Consider the following 25751-nt stretch of genomic DNA (forward strand, 5'->3'; position numbering starts at 1 on the left):
AAGACATTTTTAAAACTGGGGAATAGAAGAAACCGAAGTCCACATTCAGTGCTTTTTATAATTCTTCATAGTACTTGTGGAGAGCCAGGCTTCTCGAACGTATTTTACATACATCTTAAAATTCCATGATCACAGAACATGTATGAGGTGAGTATACCTATCCCAACTTTAAGGTAAAATAATTAAAAACTGTTCCACGGTGGCTGTTCAATATTACTAATGCTTTATTTCAATAATGGAAATAAATACTTTAAATTTTTTATTTAAAAAATTATATTTTACTGATGAGTGTAATATAGCATATGCCTAGATAGTTTGCAGACCATTGAAAGAAAGCAGTGTAGAGGACAGCACAATGAACTTCGAGTCAGGCTTGCTCAGATTTAAATCCCCTTCCTCCAAGGTATTAGTCATGTGGCTTTGGACATATGGTATTTCCAAAACTCAGTTTATTAATCTCTGAAATATCAGCAACCTCACAGTTAGTGATGAGGAGACATCAAGTCTGTCACATGCCTAGCATGAAGGAAATAAAAAGTTTTGTTTCCTTCCTATGTACGTGTTTGAACGGTAACAGGAATGCCTAGTTTATGTTGGCCAACACCAGCCCAATTCACTAGGACAGAGAAGGAAACCACGGGTCTCCCAAAACAAAGGGAGAAATTTCGTTTATGAAAGTTCAAATAAGGGAAGGCACAATGTGGGAGTCTGAGATGGTTCTAGAAGGATGGGCAACATCTCAACAGGGGATAAAATGTTTAAAAAAGAGACGTTGAAGAGGAATGGCATTCCAGATGGGAAAAGGACCAATTCATTCATTCATACATCCATTCACTTAGGAAATACTTGGGTGCCTACCATGAAATAGGCCCCACCTTATCCAATGCAATTGTGGAGATGAAGTTGACAGACAAGCTCACCCTCGGGGAACACACATGTCAGTAAAGCTGTGGCAACATTCAGTGCTAAAGTGAAATTAATTCATTAGACATCAGGTGAGCACTTGAATCTGCAGGCTGCAGAAAATGGAAATGTTACAAAATCCGGAAGTGTCAAGAAGTGGCACAAATTAATGTCATAGGCATCCACCTGCTAGTTACTGCTAAGTTCCTACAGAGAATCTTCTAAAATAGTTGAGTTCTCCTCATTAAACCATGTGTATTTAAGCACTGGCCTGCTACAATATACTTGGAAGAACTGTATAAATTACAATCTGTCATTTTCAGGGGATTCACACATCACAGCCTCAGGACAGGAAATCATTTACTTTGGTGAAAGAATACGGTAGGAAATGTTAGTTGTTCATACACTTTAGTTACAAAAATAAATTTCTCAAAATAGTGAATGTTGCTATATGCATCACACTCAAAATGAGGTGGTAAACATGCCCTCCACCTGTTTCTCCCATACCAATCCAAACTAAAAATAAACTAAGTACTTGGAGTTTTTCTACATTTTGTTCTATGGCTTTTAAGCTAGCCAATGGTTACAAATGTATGTCTTTTAAGTATAAAAATGTTTAAATAACTGCTCAAAATTCATAACCCTTTCCGAGGGCCCAGTAAGCAATTTCCTACCTGAAGGTCATCCAAAACATTATCTAAATTATCCAGATTTATTTCTCCAACTTATCACAGTAACACAATTGAAAAGAAAGGCTGGCCCTAGCTGGTTTGGCTCAGTGGATAGAGCGTCAGCCTGCGGACTGAAGGGTCCCAGGTTCGATTCCGGTCAAGGGTATGTACCTTGGTTGCGGGCACATCCCCAGTTGGGGGTGTGCAGGAAGCAGCTGATTGACGTTTCTAACTCTCTATCCTTTTCCCTTCTTCTGTAAAAAAAATCAATAAAATAAATTTTTAAAAAGAAAAAAAGAAAAGAAAGGCTGTGTCTGCAAAACACCAGCTTAATAGGAGGTGATGAAGGAAAGATTAGCATTCCCATTTTTCCAATGAGGGAGCTGAGGCTCAGAAAGTGACCTGTTTAAGGTCACATGGGGGAACAAAGATTCAAGCCTAGATTTTTAAATCCAGTTCTCTTTTCAATAAATCACATTTCACTGCATTTAATAGAACTATTTGACAGAAAAGCATCCTCCGCAGCTTCCTTTGCCAATGTGCCTTGTGAAAAATAAGGTCTAACTGCAGTAACAGTCCTATCTTTGATCAGGTTCCTAGAGGCCGAGCCTGAGACGGAGGTTCAGATGGTCTCGATGTATTGGGTAGTGCTCTCCAGGAATCAATGGAGACAGGAGGAGAGAGAGCAGGGAGAGGAACCCAGCAAGGATATGGTGTCGGCTGGAGGCTACCTTCAGCCTGATGCCACCAGGTGCTCTAAAGTGTGAATTGTACCAGAGGTGGTTCCACCTTGAGGCAAAGGAACAGCCTTGTGTACCCCAGGAAGTTTCCCCTGGGAAGAGTGTAAGGCCCGGGGTGAGGTGCCCTGCATTCAACCAAAGGCAATTCTCTCAAGAAGGGGCAGTTCTGACCTGGTGGCAATCAACATTCACAAAAGCTGAGAGAGGGGGAGAGGGCTGTGCCCTGGCTGGTAAAGGGGCTATGGACAGGAGACCAGCAGAGTCCATCATAATTGCTTTATCTTTAAAGCAAACCTGAAGGTTAGCACCAGGCTGGCGAATACCAACACCATGCTACACTTCTTTAACTAAAGCATTTGAGTCACAAGTTCCATGAGTACACTATGGAGAGGGATAGGTAGGTAGATAGATAGATAGATAGATAGATAGATAGATAGATAGATAGATAGATAGATAGATAGATAGATAGATAGATAGATGATAGATAGATAGATAGATAGATATAGATAGATAGATAGATAGATAGATAGATAGATAGATAGATAGATAGATAGATAGATAGATAGATATAGATAGATAGATAGATAGATAGATAGATAGATAGATAGATAGATGATAGATAGATAGATAGATAGATAGATAGATAGATGATAGATAGATAGATAGATAGATAGATAGATAGATAGATAGATAGATAGATAGATAGATAGATAGATAGATAGATGATAGATAGATAGATAGATGATAGATAGATAGATGATAGATAGATAGATGATAGATAGATAGATAGATAGATAGATAGATAGATAGATAGATAGATAGATAGATAGATAGATAGATAGATAGATAGATAGATAGATAGATAGATAGATGATAGATAGATAGATGATAGATAGATAGATAGATAGATAGATAGATAGATGATAGATAGATAGATAGATAGATAGATAGATAGATAGATAGATAGATAGATAGATAGATAGATAGATAGATGATAGATAGATAGATGATAGATAGATAGTAGATGATAGATAGATAGATAGATAGATAGATAGATAGATAGATGATAGATAGATAGATAGATAGATAGATAGATAGATAGATAGATGATAGATACCTGCAATGTACTTTCTAGAATTCACACTCATAGATCAGAACACAAGCAGATTTTATAAGGGGCTCTGGATAACAAATTGCCAAAGTAGAGTTTGCCAGGCATCATTTGGAGATGAGTACTATTTCCTCCTTCTCCCTCTCCCCATCTCTGTACCCCCACCAGCTCTTCTGTGAAGTGTTCTTCTGACAACTTGGAACAGTTGTCAGAAACATATCCAAATCACTCTTGAGCAGCACACGTGAAAAACGTATCCCAATTCTGCAATCAAGGACACTCATCATTTGCTGCTCATTTTAATAGCAAGCACCTCTAATGATTAATGAATTCAATGCTGCTACGTTCGACGCATGGATATGCCTCATCCCGCCTCACAGGAGACAGAAGGCAGAATAGCATCCTCAACACCTAAGTGACTGTCACCACCCACAGAGATACCTCGTTTGTGCTGGCTTCTCAATTAGTGTGCAAGTGGGAGGTTGTGGTTCAGCATTGATTACCAACTGCCTGGGACTCTGATTTTTTATAAACTTCATATTTCCTCACACTTGAAAAAAGTTACTACCAGTGAAGTAGAGATAACAACCATCTCTCCCACTCATTGCCCTTTCTAGAAGAATCTCCCTCCCCCCACCATTGCCTCTGTATACTATGCGGTCCTGCTCCTCTCCTCAAATCTGGCAACAGGACCCACCACAGGCAAGGCCAATCAGCCACTTCCCCTCTTTGGAGAATGTGTATATGAGGAACCCTATTGGACACTTGAACTGTGCAGTTAGACATTGTCTTGTTTGAATACAAAAATATTTACAGTAAAAGCCAGTTTGAATGGATTATGGCTCCTTGCAACCAAATGATTTCCACTTAATGATCTCTGATCCATTGAATGAGCAGATGAATTCTTAAAAAATAATAATAAAATAAAATAAAATAAAAAGCTTAGTCAAAACTTAGTGGAGAGCCGAAACCGGTTTGGCTCAGTGGATAGAGCGTCGGCCGGCAGACTGGAGGGTCCCGGGTTCGATTCAGGTCAAGAGCATGTACCTGGGTTGCGGGCACATCCCCGGTGGGGGATGTGCAGGAGGCAGCTGATCGATGTTTCTCTCTCGTCGATGTTTCTGACTCTCTGTCTCTCTCCCTTCCTCTCTGTAAAAAATCAATAAAATATATTTAAAAAAAAAAAAACAAAACAAAAACGTAGTGGAGAATGCAGCAACTTTTTGAAGAAAACCTATTGTGTGTCCGTGCCAAAGACTAGTAACTCCCCCCCAAGACCCACTCTCTCCTCAACCTTAGTAATAGTTCTGCTGGAGGTATCAACATGCCCAACTACAAACTCCATTTCCCAGCTTCTCTGGCAGGTGACACAGTTATAGCCAATGGGTGTTCTGGTTCCCAGTCTCCCAGTAGGATTAAGCTGCCGCTGCCAATCATGGCAGCATTTTAAATAATGTACTCTACTTGCCTTATTGCCATCCATCCCATTCACCACCGCTTACCAGTGTTTCCTGGGACTGCCTCCCAAATCAGCTGCTACTACAACCCTTCCCTGCTTTTGGGGGAACTCAAGCTAAAACAGGAGCAAGCTTCCATGAGGCTGCTCTTCACTAACAGGGGGTGGGAGCCAAAAGGTTACTGTTTCACCCTTCTGTCCCCAAGGCAGATATGAGATATGTTCTGAGATATGTTGCATGAGGCTGCTCAGGATGCCCTGTGAGTCTGAGTAACAGTCTCCAGCCGGGATGACCAGCTCCATCACATACCCTCCTTTGTTTTTCCCTCCTCGTCCATCTGCGTTTCACTTCCCTGGGCCCTCATTCCTGGCTGCCTAGGATCACTTCCCAGGAAGTTAGCCTCATCGAGGCTGCCTTTGACTTAGGTGCTGCTCTCCAGGGAATCCAAACTAGACTGCTTCACTAGGACAACTGGGCCATCTCCAAATTCCATATCATTTATGGGCGATCTAACCAGCTGGGCGTGAGAAACATTCCCAGTTGTTTCTAAGGCTGACATGCGGACACCACAACCGTCCGCATCTCTACCTCCGTTCCTTTCTTACTCTGATTACCATGCTCTTGTTCCTCTCTAATGGGCATTTGCAAGCTAACGATACACCACATAGGGTCACTGTCACAACACTGCCAGACTACCTTGCTAATCATAAAATAAATAAATATCTCAAGATAATTTCCTGACAACTAAACCTTGAAGAAACTGTAATTTCTCCTTATCACATAATATTGAGCAATCATTGTTGCTTTCAGCCTACTTCCCAAATAAAATGCATATCCTCATTAAAACTAATAGCTATTATTATGAGATATCCTTGTGCTAATAAATCAGTGCAAACTTTAACAACTGTCATCTTGCTTCATATTGGGGGCAAACATAAAAGGTTATTAATGTGTTTTATATTTTATTTCAATGTATAAAATTCATACACAGATGGAAATACATAAAACAAAAAGGATAAACTAAAGAACTAATAACGATTGAAAATTCTGTGTCTATTAAATTTCTGGACATTGGTTAAAAAAACTTCCTGCCACCAACTATGTGATGTGTTGAAAAATAAATGTAAAGATGAGTATTTTAAAGAACAAACCACTTCAGTCCCTTCCTAAGTCATTTGCTGAAGCTTAGCACAGGGTCCTTGCAAACCAGATAAATAACGCTCTGCACTTGTGTTGTCCAATATGGCAGCCACTAGCTATTTAAATTAAAAATGATTAAAAAATAAGGAAAATGAAAATTTGGTTCCTCAATTTTAAGTGTTCAATAGCCACATGTGGTTAATGACTACTGCCTTGAACAGTGAAGACAGACATTTCCATTATCGCAGAATGTTCTGTTGTACTATCCTACTGTAGATAAATATTCAGAATTCTCCCCCATTAGACTTCATTTATTCATTGATTCTTTAACTACAAATAATTAAATTGCACTTTTTATGAACAGAGTTCTTTGATGTTTCACTGGTAGATTAAGAAATTTTTTTCTCAATGCATTAACTGGTACCCAGGGCTGGATTACGAACTGACCTACATTGCTAATATGAGCCACTACCTCCATCCCTGTTAAATTTTGTCCCAAGAAGACCTAGTCCTTATCATTTTATGCTTCCTAGATATCTAGTGAAAAAATTTTATTTTATCTGAAAGGCAAAAGAGACCTTTGGACTCGCTAATTCCATCATTTCAAAAACCAAGCTGGGGTTAATTTCTAACACGAAGGTTCCCATCATCCATCCACCAGACAAATGGCTCCTCAGTGCATCCTGAGCCAGAAGATCTGGGTCAGGCCCTTGAGGTACAGAGACAAAGCCCCTGAGGCCTGGCGCTGCGCGCTGGGAACAGCTGGAGTCTGTGGGCCATACTCGGAAGTCAGCCGTGCTTTGTTTATTCTACAAAGGAGGGGCCTCACAATGTTCAAAAAATAAGCCATTTCTTCCAACATTAAAAACTCCCAAGATTAGCACCAAAATTATTATTTCTATTTCTCAAGGAAAAAAAGGCTATATCTGGACATACGGGGTTGGAGCAGAAGCAGCGAGTCTTACAGGCAGAAATCCCTGTTCCCACGGGCCAACACCGCTGAGGCCAGCACTGCCTCTTACTATGGCCTGCTTCCTGCGTCCTCACAGTATGTGCCTTGCCCGCCGGTAGGCCCTCTGGTCCCAGCATCCACCCAGGTTCTTCAAAGGCAGACTGACCAAGGCGGGAGAGGACCCTGAGTGCCTCCCAAACAAATCAATGAAACTGGAGATGGACAAGCTCCAGGGTCTGCATTTCAGAAGCAGATGTGGCCGGGTTGAGGGGCCACAGGCTGAGAAGGCAGGGAACCCCAGGACCAGCCCTCTAAGTATTTCTCAGCATTTGCCTAGGTAACCGTGGTCCTGACTCATACAAATGAAATATCAATTCAAATGAAATCAAAACCATCCTTTCATCTACTGTTTCACCGTGTGGACTCATAAGAAAAAACATTTTTACAAGTACTTGGCTTTGAACTACAAAGAGAACGGAAGGCTCTGCTCTGCCTGCCCCCGACAGAATTCACTGCCTGAGACAAATCAGTAGCTTCGGTCAAACCCCCACCTCAGTGGATTTTGCCCTGACCGGTACCACCTGCCTGGCTAAATGGTGGGGCTTGTCCTTCCATGATGGCAGGCCTGTTGGCCAGGATGGTTCTTCCCTAGGAATCTGATCTCTGGGAGAGAATCAGAACTTCGCTTCCTTTCCAACTGTTAGATTAAGTACTGAAGTCTTTTTGAAGCACAGAAGACCTAAAATCTAATCTCAGCTCTTTGACTAGATTGTGCTCACTCAAACATTACTTATTTTTCTAAGCCTCAAATTTCTTGCCTATAGAGAGGGGAAATAACGATGCGTCCATTCTAAGAGAGATGCTAGAATTAAACGGCATCACGTGGAAAGCACTGGGCACAGCGCCTTGGGGCTCAGTAAGTACACAATAAATGTCAATTCACAGAGAGGCCAACGTGCTCCAAATAGCCATATGTGCGCACAGGCAGGGTGCATCCATAGTGCAGTCTCTGTGGTAGCAAGGGTGGTCAGGCGTGTGATCCACGAAAGACAGGAAATGCCCCTGGCATCGGGCAGCTGCTGAATTTATTCTACTGGTAGGGTGTTCTACAGCCATGAGCCACATAAGCCCCAGGAGTCCTCAGATGGTGCAAGAGCACCCCACCCACTCTGCTTCTCCATCAAAAAATGATTCAAGTTCCAAGTGTCTCACACCTGAGGTAGGTGTAGTACAAATTTGTGCAAGTGTGTCACTACATATAGGTACACCAGATTCACATTTCAGAAAGGTAGTAAATATAGATCAACACTAATGAGAGTCATCGAAAGTAAAATAATAAGTAACTTATGATAAATAAGTTTAATATATAATTAAAATGTAAATAAAATGGCAAACAGAAAAAGTATTTATATTGTAAAAGATTTGTAATAATAGTAACTACCTTTGGCATTCTAAAAATTACATAAACATATTCTTATATAATGATTCAGAGAAAGGAAGGCTAATATTTGTCCTCCCAAGTCAAAGTACAGCAATCTAAATAATTTCCCAAACAGTGTAGCACAGTGGCCTAGAAAGACTAAGGCAGTAGCTTATCTAAAAGTCCATGTGAACAGCATCATAAGTTGGCAGCCTTGGCTGCTTGCTGCCTTACAAATCCATTCTATTCATTAAAATATTTCAAAAGAAAGTAAGAATATAAACAATTTTATGAAAAAAAGTGCAATCTCATTGCAAAGTTAAAAAGTGTACAAATTCAATCAAGGTTTCATTTTCATCTGTGAAAATGGAAAAAAATAATATTTAACTGATAATGCCCAGAGTGGTACCTTCTCATTGGAGGGCAATTTGGCAATTGTTTCAAACCCCTTAAAAATGTATAACCTTTTGAACCAGCAATTCTACATCTCGAAACTAAGTAAATAATAATAGAGGTTTAGTAACCATTTATCATAAAGGAGGGATTTTTTTGCAGGTTTTAAAAATAAATAATATACATTTGGAAACTACTTAAATTAAATAACTTCCAAGACAGGCATACAGTGTAATAATATATAGCCAGCAAAATTATGGAGAAAGTTATTTAATCTAGTGGCATGGAAATACAATCATAATGTATTAAGGAGAACAAACCAGATGACAAAGCAGTGCCTGTTCTAAGAACCCATTTGATATGGGTTGAATTGTGCCCCCGACCCAAGATTTGTATGTTGAAGTCCTTACTCCTAGAATGTGACTTTATTTGGGAATAGGGTCACTGCCAATGTAATTAGTTGATGAAGTTACATTGCAGCCAGGTGGGCCCTAATCTAACAGGCCTGGTGCCACGTTAAAAGGGGAGATTTGGACATGAACACACTCACAGGGAGAACACCTGTGGAGACAGACAGACTCGGGCGCTGCATCATCTAGAAGCTAAGGAACACCAAAGATTCAGCTTGGAGAGAGGCATGGAACAGACCCCTCACACCCCACAGAAGAAGCCAAACCTGCCCACACCTGCTCTCAAACTTCCAGCCTCCAGACTGGCGGACAATAAATTTCTGTTGTTTACGACACCCGGTTGGTGGTACTTTGTTATAGCAGCCCCAGCATCCAGCACATCATTTTTTTTTTTTCAATAGAAAATGCTGCTTGAGCATAACAAACAAAAAACCTACCTTCATGTTTTAGGAATGCTTCGTTGTATTTGTAGACATCACGCCATCATCTTGAACAAACTCTCCCTTTGTTAGAGTTACCGGACACTCTGTCAGGGTTTTATAGGCACCATCTTACTCAACCCTCATAGCAGCCAACCTTCGACTCCTCCGACCTTCCTTTGCTGCCTGCAGGCCTGACGACCAGCACGTGCCACCTGCTTCATGTCCCCAGCTGGAAAGAAGGGTCAGGATTCCAGCCAGAGGCTCATTCCAAAGCCCACGCTCCTTCAAGCCCCTCGCTATCCCTCAGTGATTGCTGCTCCTCGACCAATTCCTCACCTCCCCTGCCTCAAACACAGCCCCATGCACCCCAGGCAAGCTAATGACTTCCCCATGAGTAAATAGTCAGGACCAAATCATTTAATTTGGATATGAATATTAAATTTAAAACAAAAACCCACCTTCATGTTTTTCTCTTTTCTATCACATTAATAAACACAAGAATACCACTGATGGACTCTCCCAATGTGGTCTTCTAACATGAACAGCCAGAGATGAATTAACCTAACAGTGTATGAACAAAGAGGAAGGGTATGTGGTTTGGGGAAATACTTGTTGCCTGGGCTATCTCATCGCCAGGCAAAGCCCCATCATTTCTTTCAGGAAGAGACCTCCCAAGTGATGGACCAGGTGGCACAGGCTGGTAGAGCCCATGTTCAAAGGGCCCAGGGTACACCTCTCAGATAACCATCCGTGTGACTCCACCAATGATCCCCTCCTCAGAGAGGTTCCAGGAATGCTGCCCCCCAGTCTCAACGATGCCACATCTTCTCCTTGACAAACGTGCCAGTGCTACCGTAATGGAGGAAATGCTGGTGAAAAGAATAATTTGTTCTTCCACCAGCCACATAAAGGTCTGCTTAGCCTAACATGCACATGCCTTGAAGAACTGCCCCTCCCACTGCTCCAGATGAAAGAACAGTCCAGGGAGCATGATCTGAATCCCATGATGCTTTTTATTCCGGCCACAAGACAGGACCAGTGGGCATCTGACGCATGGGCAGCCCACCCACAGTCTGATACAGCCTGGGGCTGAGAGCTGTGTACAAACTGAAAAAAAAGCATTAGCTGAACCTATCATATGCCTTTCTTAGGACATTAGCTTAGACTCACTAGGAAGAATTAGGAAGAATAAACTAAATGAGAAGCAAAAAGGGGACACACAAAGAGGGCACACGGGATGGTGGCCAAACCACAGTCCAGCATGCGGCCTGGGCCAGGTGCAGTCCTCGCACTTTCACTAGTATTTCTGTAGGACGGCTCCTCCCTTACGTCAGTGGGCATGATATGACTGCCCTCTCTCCTTGACACTGAGTCAGCCCGGGTGAGTTACTCTCCTACACAGCCAAGAGTGACTGCCAAACTGTTTCTAGGGCAGTCCCCAATTCCTCTTCACAATGGAAAAGATGAAAGGGAATTTGCACCAGATCCGTGTGTTCTCAGGTTCATTTATTCATTGTTTGTTCTCTTCCCTCCCTCCCTTCTTCCCCCACACCCTTCAATCAATCACTTCCTTCCCTAAGCACCTACGGTTGGGGTGATTCCTGAATGTCCCTGGATTGTCCCTGCTACGTGGCAGTTCGATAGTTAGAATGTACTGATGAGCGAGACAAACAAGATCCCTGCCCTCACTCAGCATTTAGTCTGGTTGAGAAGCTGAAATGTAAACAAATCATTAAAGAGTGTGCTATGGCCCTTGCTGGTTTTGTTCAGTGGTTAGACTGTAGGTCCATGGACCAGAGAGTTGCAGGTTCGATTCCTGGTCAAGGGCATGTACCTCAGTTGCAGGTTCCATCCTGGCCCCAGTAGAGGCATGTACAGGAGGCAACCAGTCCACGTGTCTCTCCCACATTGATGTTTTCCTTTCTCTCCCTCCTCACTCCCTCCCTCCTTTCCATTCTCTCTAAAAATCAATGGAAAAAATATCCTCAGGTGAGGACTAAAAAAAATAAAATAAAAAATGTGTTCTGGGAGCCATCAGGAGGCTGACTTCATCTAGTGACAACACCCTACTCAGAGAAGTCCTCCCAAAAGAAATGACATCTAAGCTGACACCTGAAGACACAAGATGAGTTTGCCAGCTAAAAGGGTTTGGTGAAAAGAGAAAGGGAGAGTATTCTAGGCAGAGGAAATAGTGCAAAACTCCATCAGATCAGCAAGAAACCATCACCAGGGCCCCCAAACATCTAAGAAATGTGAAATGTGTACAGAGCAAGAGATTGGCTTTCTGTGTGAGAGCTAAAAGGGGTAAAGGTGGACTTCCCCAAATTTTGATGGTGCATCAGTTTCAACTGGCAAATCAGTCTCTCTTGTGGGTTCCAAAGAGACCACACAGATTAGGATATAGGCAAGAGGGTAGACAGTGATCAGGAAGGACTTGGCCCTCAGTGGGCAGAGATCAGGCACTTACACGTCATGCCTCACTCTATCCCCGGGCAATTATCTTATGGTATTGAGAGCCACTCAGAGTGGAAAAGAAAGTATTCATCATCACTATCATCATGATCACAATGATCTTTTACTTTTGGAAGACATTTAATAGTTTGCAAAGTGTTTTACATGCTTTATCTCTCTTAAAATTTCCAACACTATGATAGCCAAAGAGTACTGTCCCCAATATTCAGATGAGGAAACTGAGGTTCTCCAAGGAAGGCTAAGATAATAGAATGAACAAAAATAATTACAAATACAGCCCAGGTTAAATACATGCCTACTGAAGATGACGACTCAAAAGCAGGTAGTGGTTCTGTACAAGCATTCCTTAGAGACTTTCTAGTATTCTTTTCTACTAACACATAACTATTTTTCTTAACTGCATCAGGGAAAAATGTGATTACTCTGGGAAACAGAGAAACTAAGAATGATGCCCCTACTTGAGCATGAGTCCAGAGTGATTAGAATATTCCTATTGGGAGACTCCCAAGGGCCGGGTGCACCTGGGCATTAGGGTGTGGTTATAGTGCCCATGATTGACCCTATAAGGACCCTCATCTGGAGAATTCTACTGGACATACCGTAAGTCTTTCAAGGGTAAGGAATGTTTGTGGATTATGATTTGAGAAAGATCAGAAAAATTCTCACCCCACAACTCAAGAAAAAATTCCCATGAACCAAGTGCCTGTAATTCTTCCATTAGAACTTTTCCTTTGGCTTAACTCTGGGTTCTCTAGAATGTTCTTCAAAATGAAGATATTTGAAGGAGCAAGTCCCTGGAGTCACTCATGCTATGGTAAAAATAACCATGGAAGCATGATTTAGGGCAGTGGTTCTCAACCTTCCTAATGCCACGACCCTTTAATACAGTTCCTCATGTTGTGGTGACCCCCAACCATAAAATTATTTTTGTTGCTACTTCATAACTGTAACTTTGCTATTGTAAACAATATGTAATTATATTTGTGTTTTCCAATGGTCTTAGGTGACCCTTGTGAAAGTGTCGTTTGACCCCCAAAGGGGTCGAGACCCACAGGTTGAGAATCGCTGATTTAGAGGTAGAGGGACTAGCAAGAGTGAAGACAGATTTTCTGCTTCAGATTTTTACCAAGACACTAATTTGTAACAAGTTAGCCATAATGTTCTAAATTACCCACTGGTGGATTTCTCTTTTCTCCTTTTCCATCATCACCAGAATCATCCAAATCATCCTCATCATCACCTTCATAGTCATTGGTTGAGCACATATAGCCCAGGCACTGCACACGGTTGTTTACTTGGGTGAGGTCATTTAATCATTTATAGCAACGCTTTGAAGTAGGAACTATTATCAGTCCCATTTTATAGATGATAAAAATGAAACCTAGTGAATTTAAATAATTTGTCCAAGGTTCCCAAGCTAGTAAAGAATAAAATCGGTATTCAAATTCCTAAGAAATACTTTTATCTTTTTTTCTGTATTTGTGAGGCCAAACACCAACTGTCTTAATAAACCCAGAAAAGCATTAAGTGATGAATCTGTTAGCACACTGGGGAGTTGCTCTGTTATGAAAAGTGTATTTATTGATTCAGATTCCAATTGCACATAATTTCTGTCATTAATTGTGAGACTAGAAAGTTATAATTAAATCCACATTAACGTAGCTTTGAAACTGCATCCGACCTCCAGTAGCAGATTGCTGCTCATAATTTAAATAAACTATATGTTGGAATTTCCTGTCTTGTTTATACTTAGAAAAAAAAAGTTGTTTGACTCATGCACACAGATTTTTTAAAGAAAATAGAAAAAAAGACCAGAAAATAAGATTAAATCATTTGCTATATTATCAAAGTCTGTTTATACATATTTAATATGAAAAGACACTGTATTTTAATGAGAACCTACTCTACCTTGGTTAATAGCCAACAGAAAATAAAACAATATAAACGACAATTACTGTCTATTGAGTTTATGTCTAAATACAAACACTGCCTGGCACTTCCGGAGGAGGGTTCAAATATACATATCTTACTGGGTGAGATAAACACCACAAAATAGGATAGTATGTGCCCTTTAAAGTTTCTTTGAGGAGTAGGGATAAAGATGGCAGCCACCTGTCACCCTGAAGGAAGCAGAAGACTGTAGCACTTAACACGGTTTGGAAGGAGAATGCCCAAGTCTTGGCTTTGCCATTTTCTCCAATTTTGTCCTCGATGCGTTAGTTAACATCCCTGAGCTTCAAGGTGAAATGGGGATGTTGGCGCCATACAGATTCAACAGGAGGATATATAGAAAGCACTGAAATATAGCGCCTCATCTGAAGCCAGCAAAACAAGGGCAGCTATTGTTACTTCCCTCATTGGGGGTTCAAAATGTTGGCTAATATTAGATTAGAGGAGACTCGATTAGATTAGGTTTAATGCTTTACTTTGTTATTACCAAGAGCATGATTATACATGCTATTAATATCAAGTAAGCAGTATAATGTTTGCTTGGAAAAGAGCTCAGAATTTAGATTAAGAAATGAAGATTATGTAAAGCAGGTGCCACCATTTAAATCAAGTAGACCCATACCTCATACATATATCAGACACACTACGCCTCTGGAGTAGCTGGCCTTCCTTGGAAAGGCAGAAAAGAAAGGCATCACGGAGATGTAAGTCCAGGGGTTGTAGCAGAAATGGCACAGCAAAAGTAGAGGTGTATGTCAAGAATAAGAAGGAGAGGGCTACTGGGCGAGTTGACTCAGCAGCTAATTCTGTAGCAACAGAGTCTGGACCTACAGCGTTGTGTGGAGGACCAAGCAAAAGCCATGTTGAAGAGCTGAAGTCCTTCTGATGCCCTAAAGTCTGCACAGTTCTGCTCCTGGACAATGTGGTGTGTTGGGTCCCCCACATCCCATTACACATAAAATCACAAGTGCAGATCCAGAGCCTTGTAAATAGTAGAGAAAATAAAGAGAGTGCTAGAAAAATATTTTAAGGGAGGCGGGAGCCCCCACAGATCCAAGTCCTACTGGCAATGTACGCAAGTAGCAAAATAAGAATGACCAGTGGAATAAAAGGGGACATCTGTAATTCAACAATAAAGATAAATGAGAAAAAGAATAATCAGTGGAATGCAGGATTATAACAACTTCTTTTTTCAAAGTCTGAGAAATGAAGTAAATTCTATATATATAGTATTTAAATAGAGTATATAGTATGTAGTATATAGTATGTAGTATATAGCATATATAGTATATAAATTCAATATATATAATGATTTCCAAATGATGGTTTAAGAAATTTGCTGGTCCTATTTTATCATCAGGGAATAAATGAAACAGACCACAAGAGTCAGTGCTGTGTCCTGAATTTTGGTTTTGGCCCAAAATATAGTGAAAAATCCCCTGACCTGGAAGCATGGAACAGAGAGCGGAATCTCAGAGGGAAAGCAGGGGAGGGTGGGTGGGTGGGAAGTAATCAATCAAGAACTTTGTATACATATATACATGGCCCATGGCCACAGACAATGGGGCGGTGAGGGCCTGGGGTGGGGAGAATGTGTGTGGGGAGGGGGTGAGGTTGGAGGGGGTAAATGGTGGAAGAAAGGGGGACACTTAATACTTTCAACAATAAAGAATTATTAAAAATAATAATAATAATAATAATAAGTCCCCTAACCTTATTTAAGTGGAACTTAAGGATTTGGGAGTTTCACCTCAAAATTTTTGAAATTGGCTATAGCCTCTCCCTGAAGTGGCTTTATGTTCTGTAGAGTTTAAATCTACAGTAGCCATGAGCCCTTCCTAAGCAAAACACACATAAATAAAGTGCATTTTCCCCTAAGGTTACAAATCCCAAACTGGAGGGTGCCTTTAGAAGCAACATCACTTCAGATGGCCAATCCTTAGGAAATCATTAAAAATATGAATTATGTTAAAGAATTACTCATGTGCACAACTGTGGACAAGTGATATGCCTAGGACTCTTCCAGAATATCACTGCTTTCCTCCACCCTCTCCTCTTCTCTCCCCTCCACACTTCAAATTACATCAGAAAAAAATCAGTTCTAACACTTCAGTGCATACAGCTGTACTTTATACTTACACAAATCATACACACACACAAAATATTTTCTTTTTACAAAAATAGTACTGCAATCTATACATTACTTTAAAGTAATTAATGAAGAAATTTTCCACATGTTGATTAAAAGAATGAAAATCCCTTTTTTCCATTTAAAAATTTTATCAAATACTATAAGTAAAACTCACTTTTTCTCACTTAACTTTCTCAAACACAATTACATATATGGACCTCCAAGTCAATGCTTATTAATTTAACTCATTCTTTTCAATGGCAGTATAATATTTCACATGTTTGAATCATACTTTTATGATTGTCTTATTAATGGACTTACTAATGGTTTCCTCTACAAATGATGTTGCAGTAAATATCCTTGAACATATATCTTTACATAAACTTTGATTTCTACAGCATAAGTACTGAAAGTAGTTTAAAGACTTTAAAGATGACCAACTTTAAAGCTGCTCTATCACAGAGCAGGAGAAACGGGGATGCTCTCAGTGCTCTGTCATTATACACTTGCATTTGTTGATCACTTCCTGTTCACCAAGCACCATAAAAGGCTCTAGTGGGAAACACAGAAAAATGGAACAATTTCCTGCCACCCAGGAGCTCACACTCTCACTGCAACATCTCCTACTGAACCAGATCTCAGAGTGGCTCCTCACGCCATTGCATGTGCATGGAACATGTTTTCTCCCCCCACCTCCCCATCCCCCCCACACACACACCCCCAAACCCCATCACTGCGGGAGACTTTCTCAGCAAATAACCTTCTTCTATCTCTCTGCTCTTAGGTCTATACTTTAGCTCTTTCAAAATGTAGATCACCTAACTTACTCATTTTTAAGTGTGTTTTTTGGTCCATTATTCAATTTCTCTTCTTCAGATGAGAGGCTAATAACATTTAAAAGCCAAAGCCCTTCCTGCTTGGAGCTTAGAGGCCAAAAGAGAGAGAGGAAGGACTGTAAATATTTTAAATGTAATAACCTTTCTCCTATCTTTCTCTCTCTCTCTCTCTCTCTCTCTCTCTCTCTCTCTCTCTCTCTCTCTCACACACACACACACACACACACACACACACACACAAAGGAGAAAAAAACAACTATAATTCAGTAGGATAAATTCTCATAAATGAATGAATGAATGAATGAATGCAATGGAAGCCCAAAGAATGGGGTGAATCATTCAGTTTGGGGTGAGGAAAGTGGAAGGAGTAAATATGAAAGAACTCTTCACAGAGTGGGTAACATTTTAGCTGAGGTTAAAAGACAAACAGTTCTTCTAGGCACAGGGTGTGAGGGAATTGTACACAGTAGCAACAGAAATTGCCAGAGCTTTAAAAAGTGCTTTTGAGTTTTAGAGGGAGCTTAGCGCGGCCATCCTACACGTTTAATGGGCATGAGATATAAACAGGGAACTTACTTAAAATGCAGATTCATGAGCAGGCACCCATCTTTTCAATATTTTTATTGATGTCCAGAAATCTGCATTTTTAAACATATTCATCCAGGTTTACCAGTCTTTGGAATATATCAGTATGGGCTGCGTGGTGAGGTGTGGCATGAAATAATGTTGCAACAGGAGTGCAGAGAATAAAAAGGAATACTTCAGGTAAGTGACAATGCGAGACAATAAGGGAGTGTATCAGAAAAATAATGTCAGGTCTTTGAATTTTGTTCTGAGAGACAATAGCTTGGCAATGGAGCTATTATTTTGGTCAAAAAAACACCACTGTTTCACGGGGAACTTTATCGAGTGGCTGAATGAATGAATGAATTCTGAGAAAGCCAACTGAAAGTTTCCTGCACTGTGAGCACTGCTTGGCTGATTTAACTCGCTTGTACAGAACACAGTTGTAGAATAGCCACCCCAGAACCTTCAGTTCAAGCTTTCCAAGCGCTGTCTTGACGTATGTCCGATTGATAATGGCGTGCATTGCTCTGCACGTCTGCAAACCCAGCAGATGTGATTACCCTGCAGATCATTCATGCGAACAGGCACCATGGCCGAGCCGCCAGGGCCAGATCCCAGGCCCGGGAGCTAAGATCTGGGAGGACAACGACTCTTACATAATTGCCCAGCTCGTCTGTCCGAGGTAGGGCCTGTGATTAATGCTACATGACGGGCTTTGAACTTTCTGTTCGGATAGGTTCCCTTGCCTTCCAGACCTCCCAGCAGAGAGAACGTGTGACCCGCAGATTTCACTCTGAATAACCATCATCCAAGCCAACAGCACGCTCATTGCTCTGTGGCCCCTGGGTTGCTCGGCCTCACTCCTCTGTCATTAGGCAAGTTGCCATTGGACTGTGGGGGTGTTTTTTAAAGGGGGACAAGTCATAGAACTTCCCACAGCCCAGCCGGTGAAGAAAGCTGCCCAAGGGAGGGGAGCGATCTCCCGGGAGACTCAGAAGAGCCCTCGAGGATGACCAGGGTAAGGAACTAACGGAAGGAAGGAGCCCGGCTCTGTGCGCGGCATCTTTCCTAGCCTCGCAGCTTCTCTGCCCCTGGAGCTGCAGAGCAGGTGACACAGCGCTTCCAGCACCCACGCCCAGCGAGGACCCGTCCCCCGCGGGCTGACCAACTTCCCCCGCGTGGCCAAGTCCTCCCCGCCGCCGGCTCAGCCCCACGGCCCTCCTCGCGGGCCCGCACCCCCGCGGAGCCCAGGTGAGCCGCCAGCCCCGCGGCAGCGCCTCCACCTGCCCCTGCGTCCCCGTCTCGGGAGGAGGCGTCTTTCCGAGCCCCGCGCCTTTGCAACCTCGTCTGAGCGCCTGCGAGAATCCGTGCACACTCCCCCTCCGAGCGGCCCCTCGGCCCCGACCGCCCTCCGGAATGGCACCTGGGCATGGGGAGGATTGGGGGGGAGGATTGGGGCGGGGGGAGAGCTGGGCTTTGAGCGGAACCGAGCAGGGAGCACCCCACGGACCATCCTCACCCGATGGCGAGCCGCCTGCATACCCTCCCCGCGACACCCCGCTACTCACCAGCTCCAGGGTTCGCAGGAAGGCGAGGGGCTCCTTCAGCGCCCGGAAGGTGCCCGCCGAGGCCAGCTTTGGACGAAGGAGATGAGAGAGAGAAAGGGAGAGCGTGAGGCTGGGGCTGGGGCGCGTCCCCGGAGCCGCGGGTCCCCAGCACCGGCCGCCCTGCGGGTCCCGTCCTACCTGGCTCACCGGGTCCATGGCTCTGCGCGGTCTCCTCCCCCGCGGTTCCCTTTCCAGGGAAGTTCGGGGGCCGCCGCGGGCTGGTCCTCGGGGCCAAGAGCCCCCTCTCGGCAGGAGGCGAGGAGCGAGGCCGGGGCGGGCAGGGCCTGGGGGAGCTGGGGGCCCCGCACTGGCTCTGCGCTGTGCGCTCCTCGCAGCCCGCGTGCGGGATCCAGCAGAGCAGCCTCCCCGGCGGGAAGGGCTGGAGGGAGGGGCTGGAGGGGGGCGGCGGGGAGGGCGGGAGGCCCCGCCCGGGGAGGGCTGCCATTGGCCGGCTGCGAGCTCGGGGGGCGGGCGAGGAGGTGGGCGAGGCAGAACCGCCAACCGGTGCCGGCTCCGCCCCGCGCGCCCTCGGGCTCCCGGGAAACTTCGGGGTTTGGGGTAGAGGCAGGCAGGCTGGCACCTTCAGCAAGAAGGCTCCCTGTCTGGAGAAGGGGCTTCCAGGTGCAGAGAAAGGCGCTGCCACTTTACATGCGGAGTGGCGTGAGTTCTGGTGGCTTCTGAACCCCCCAAAAGACTGTTGACTTGTCCATTGCCCAAGCCTTCGAGGGACGTTCTCCGTGTGGCCAGGCAGGGCCAGGTGCTGGGATAGACCAAGGACCGGAATGAGCAGGGCCTTTCCCCCACGGGAAGCGCAGAGTCAGGGCACAGAGAGCCTGGGGCTGCAGGGCAGAGGGAGACCAAGGAATCTTGAATGTGGCACAGTGTGCCAGGCAGGTAGCCCTCGTGGGCACTGGGCTAGGTCAGGAGTGCATGATGCCCATTTTAGAAGCAGGACATAGACGTAGTGAGGCTGGGTTAGCAAGGTACACAGCGGTGCGAGGCCAAACAGGGACTGGGATTCGAGTTCCTTTAAAACTCCTGTTTCTACTGAGGTCCTTGGCCTTAGATACAATCCCAAATAAAGCTCCTGAATTCATCATAAGTAGGACTGAGTCCTCCCTCCAAACACAGCCTCCTTTTCTCCCCTTAGTCTACTAACCTTGCCGAAAGTAATAAACAACAGAACACTTGAGGTCTTTCTGTGAGTGAGACATTGTGGTGAAGGCTTGTAAACTGACTTCATTAACTACTCACAACCCCGCCTAGGTTAGCAGCAGTACTGTTCCCATCTGAGAGGTGAGGAAATTGAGGATGGTGGAAGGCGAGAAGGCTATTCAAGGTTGTACAGCTAGCACACAATGACGCCAGTTGAAGTCAAAAAAGTAAGGGAGGAAAAAAGAATCAGAACTCCACCATGTAGCTGATGACACCAACCCTGCCCTTCTCTCTTTGGACTGGATTCCACCTATGAAGTGGTCTCCCAGCAACATGGATAGCCATCTGTTTACTACAGAGGTTTGCCAAAACGGTTTGGAGTTTGTGTGTGTGTCTGTGTGTTTGTGTGTGGCCGGGCCGGGGTGGGAGGGAGATGCAGCTAATATTTAGGAGCAGAGGAGAAAGATGGAAATGAATCACTTGGAGTCTGGGAAGGGGAGGCAGCAGGCCAAAATGGGGTAAGATAGAGAGCGTCCAGTGTAGCTGCCTCCTGCCCCTGGATTTTGTTAGAGAAACACTAGAAATGTAGTAAGAGCCCCAGAGGGCTCACTGCACCAACTGCAGTCAGCTAGTTTTCTCCCTACCACACTTCCTACATGTGATAGAGTCTGAAACAATTAGAAGCAGTTGTCTCAAAAATAAGGCATTATGCAACTACAGGGGAGGGGAGAGGACTGGCATTATCAAGTGCTTAGTGTGTGCCCTGCAATTCATGTATAGAATCTTCTGCTTGAAGTTACTTAGTTTATTTAAGGCCTCAATATTTTTTTTTTGTTTTAATTGAATGTATTGGGGAGACATCCTATATAATAAAAGCCTAATATGCTAAGTGTCCAGTCGTCTAGTTGGCCATTCAACCAATCAAAGCATAATATGCTAATGATATGCTAAGGCCACTCAACCGCTCTCTATGATGTGCACTGACCACCAGAGGGCAGACACTCCAACTGGTAGGTTAGCTTGCTACTGGGGTCTGGCCGATCAGGACTGAGCAAGATGGGTTGGACACGCCCTAGAGCCCTCCTACGGTCCCTCCCTGGCTGGCCAACCTCCTATGTCCCTCCCCGGCCCCGATCGTGCACTGATGTGTCCCTCGGCCTGGCCTGCGCCCTCTCACCATCCAGGCTGAGGGACACACACCCCCCACCCAGTGCATGAATTTTGTGCACTGAGCCTCTAGTTTGTTAATAAAATTATATAGGTTTCCAGTGTACAATTCTATAATACATCATCTGTATATTGTATTGTGTGTTCACCACCGACGTCAAGTCTCCTTCCATCACCATTTATCCCCCTTTTACCCCTTCTATCTCTCCCCACACCCTTTTCCCTCTGATAATCACCATAGTGTTGTCTGTGTCTGAGTTTTTTGGTTTTGCTTAATCCTGTCACCTTGTTTTTGTTTTATCTGTAAATTGGAGGCTTAGCTCCACATCTATCTTAGCCAGTTGTTATGAGGACTAGTGAGATTTTACAGATAATGTGTCTGGGGCAGAGACCCTATGTGTATTAGTTACAGTTCTCACTGCTCACACTTCTACCAAAGCCAAGAGGGAGGCTGTTAGAGGCCTGGTCGATTGTAGCACTGTCCAGCCACTTTCTGCACTGCCCCTCTCTCATATATTCTTGACTTTTTGAACTCAGGAGTTGCCATGTTACTTGCTTTGGCCAATGAAAGGTGGGTAAAGGGTGTTGTGGACATTTCTGGGCAGAAGTTTTAAGAATCTCTCTGTGATCTGGCCTCTGGTTTGTTTCCTTCTACCATGTCGAATGCATGGTCTTACAGAGCAGCTACTCTGACAGCCTGGGTCCCTGCTTAAGGTTGACATAGAGCAGAGCTGCAACTAGGCCATGACGGACATGAAGCTGGGCAAGAAATAGATGTGGGGTTGTAAGCAACTGAGATTTTTGTCTTTTGTTACTGCAGCACAAAATAGGGCTGGCTGGTTGAACCAAGAATACTTTACTAAGAGCTAGTAAGTAGCTGAACCAACATTGCACCCTGAGTCCACATCACCTCATTGATCTTACATCCTTGCTTTTCCCATCATAGTCAACTAACTTATGAAGTATAACATCTCCTGCATGTTTATTACTGATGACAATTATCATAATGGCTAATAATTCAGTTCCTGCTACATGCCAGGCATTATGCTAAACGCTTTACATACATCATTTAGGTATCACCACAATCCCCCCCTCACCGCCCCCCCCCCCCCAGCTTTAGAGATACTTTGTAAAGGCTTAGAAAGGCTAAATAACTTGCCCAAGGTCATCTAAACATGTGTATCTCTTTAGACAGAGGGAGTGATTTATCTAAAATATTCCCCACTTGCATTTCATTTGAGTTGTGAACTTGGCAACGATGAAGTGTGATTATTGAGCCTGTTCCCTCAGGTCTCTCTTCACACCCAAAGTTCCTCCTTGCTAATATGGGAGCAGTTTTTTCCAGTCTTACAAACACCATGTGAAGAAAGCCAGAACGGTGGCAAATGGCAACGTGATAGCTTAGACAACAATTGCAAATTGTCAAAAGATGCTCTTCACGTTCCAGAAATGCATGAGCTTCCAACAGCTGTATCACCAAAATAACAGAGTTCCATATCGCATTTGCAATGTTAAATATCTTGTAGACGTTGGGATTATAACCTCTATGTTCAGACCTGGAAATAACACTGAGTTCCCTAAAGATCTAGGTTGGGAGAAGGAGAAGGGATGATGCAAATACTGCCACAATATTACTCTCAGTGACTGAGGGGTGATCCCTTCTCTTCTACCCCAACATGACAAAAGATAATTTACCACTTACTATAGCAACAGCTCAACAATCGCATGAACTTTTGTGGGATATAAATGATCCATTTTGGTGGCCTATGCTGATTTTGTAACTCAAATAATTTTCAATTTTTTTTTTTCCAGCCAGAGACTTATAGTTATGAGGACTTCCTTTAATACTGCAGTGGTTTTTATACAGGATGGTCAGTGCAGGTCCCTCCCCATGAGTCATTTGGCAATGTTGGGAGACATTTTTGTCAAAGGTTGGCTTGGTGCTACTGGCACCTACTGGCATCTAGAGAAGAGTGGCCAAGGATGCTGCTCAACATCCTACAATGTGAAGGACAGCTGCCCACAACACAGAATCATCTGGAAAATGTCAATAGTGCCAAGTTTGAGAAACCCTGATTTACTCATTCAATAAGAACTGCATGCCTATTATATAGGGCTACTGTCCCTGGTACTGTAAAGCGCTTAACAAAATTCCTGCCTTCACAGAGCTTACATTGTAGTGGGATATACTATATAAACCCAATTTGTTAGAGCTCAGTATTTGCCAAAACAAGCAAATAAGCAAAATTCAAGTTATAAAAACAACCATTTTGAATCTCAAAGAATTTCTCTCTCCTCTCTCTCCCTCCCTCCTTCCCTTCCTTTCTCAAAAAAAAAAAAAAAAAAAAATCAATGAACATATCCTGGGGATGGATTGGGAAAGAAAGAGAGAAAAAGAAAAACCAAAGTACATGGATTTGCATTATTCAGCCAAATTAAATCTTGTTGTTTGTTTTTTTTTTTTTTTTTTGGGGGGGGGGGGGACATACCTGGGTTTTATCTTTCTATGTCTCTTATGGCAAAGAGGAAAAAAAGTAAGTTAAAATTGATCTGTAGCAACTTAATTCAGGAGGAAATACTACTCATATGTTTAATTATTTAAAATATTGGAAATAGGCACTGCCCTTCCAGGATCCCAACGTGCCTTTCCCTTTCCCCTCCTCATCCTCAGTTTGAGTCTGGACTCTGAATTCTTTCCTAGCTAGAACCCAAGTACCAAGGTCACTGAACCCAGGTTTGGTCTGACCCTACCAGTCAGACACATGACGCCCTTCTGGCCACCTGCAACATATTGTAGGTGCTGTATCTCAAATTGTTTCATCACTGATTACAAGCCCTACTCCCACTCAGGGAATACCACTTCTAGACACCATTGCCACCTCCTTCCATGCCCAGGCCTCATCATCCCTCTGACAGAGAGCAATGATCTTTTGGCTCCGAAGAAAAACGTCGCCCCCTTTCAGCAGGAAGCAGCTACAGAAGAGACCCGTCACCCCTTTTCTCTGAAAGATTTCAGAGCCAAGATCCGTGAGGGGATGAGGGGGAATGTTGCAGGCAGTTAGACAGACATGAGCAGGGCAAGGACGATGGGGCAGGTGCAGAAGGTCATCAGCGTGGAAAGCCCCAGGTACCTAGCAATTGACAATCAATTGTAGAGTGGAACCTTGCCACCAGGGTGACTTTTCCTCCACTAGCATGTTGCTGGTCATGCAGTTTGGACCTTCTGACCTTTCCTCCCTAGAGATAACATCTGTGCTTCAGATAAATTTCAGCTCCAGGCCCAGATAAGCAACAAAACTAGCCAAGGCTGACATCAGCACTAGCTGCACTGAATACTGATCCCTTGCCTTGGTGCCAGCCAATCAATCAGTAGAGACCACGCCCCTGAATGGACATACCTGGGAAGCTACTGAATATTCTAGTAGGATCTTCCCCTGGAACCTCCCCTGAAATCTCCACCCTTAAACCCTTAGGATGGAGGAGCCAGCGCCCTTCTCCTCACAGGAGTATGCCTGTGCCTTTCCCTTTCCCCTCCCCATCCTGAGGCGCATTAGCTCCCTCACTTCCAAGCCCCAAGGGCTCTTCCTTTGCCTCCATAACTTGTTTCCTAAACCCATTTCTTCTAGAAATCACTTTTTCTACCTCTGTAACTTATCCAATAAATGTTCTCTTACAAATAATAATAATGAAATAAAATATTGGAAATAAGTGTTGAGCAGAAGTCATTCAAAATATTACATATTTAACTCTGCTTATGCTGTTAACCTAAACTTTCCAAATCTTTCCTTAAGTGGTGAGTATGAAGCAGAGGCCCGTAGCTCATCTGTGTAATTCTTTGTTTGCTTATTTGGTTTGCATGGGACTATTGATACACAGGACAGGAGATGGTGTGGAAATATTTTCAATCATTCTAATTGTGTCATAAATATAGCATTCTTTCTCAAGCCAAAGATCAAGTAAAGCCATCTTTATTGATTTGTGTTTCATTTTAAATGGCTATCATAAAATGTGCAAGCACGTGTGTGTGTTTGGCATAAAACATCATCACAAAATAAGATTCCACAGGCTTCCTATTGAATTCCTAGCATTGAAATAGGATTGTTCTTAATTAACAATCATAACATATAAAATTCAAATGTGGATAGCCAATGTGAACTCACATCATAAAACACTTTTACTATTTCTATTTCCATTTTTGTTTTAAACAAAAGATATCCCTGTAAATTTGGCCAGGCTTGAATACATGC

At 43.3% G+C, this 25751-nt stretch overlaps 1 protein-coding gene across 1 annotated transcript in view; it reads right to left on the minus strand.

Annotated features, from left to right (window-relative positions):
- The window catches only part of SYNPR (synaptoporin), a 268069-nt gene extending 248515 nt beyond the window's left edge, over positions 1–19554 (minus strand). The window contains exons 1-2 of the mRNA XM_036331678.1: positions 19321–19554; positions 19144–19209 (exon numbers count right to left, since the gene is read on the minus strand). Coding sequence (XP_036187571.1) covers positions 19144–19209; positions 19321–19338 — 84 coding nt within the window. The 5' untranslated portion in view covers positions 19339–19554. The remainder of the gene's footprint in view (positions 1–19143; positions 19210–19320) is intronic.
- Between the last annotated feature and the right edge of the window lie 6197 nt (positions 19555–25751).

Source organism: Myotis myotis, unplaced genomic scaffold, assembly GCF_014108235.1.
Source record: "Myotis myotis isolate mMyoMyo1 unplaced genomic scaffold, mMyoMyo1.p scaffold_m19_p_13, whole genome shotgun sequence".
NCBI classification, from domain to species: Eukaryota; Metazoa; Chordata; class Mammalia; order Chiroptera; family Vespertilionidae; genus Myotis; species Myotis myotis.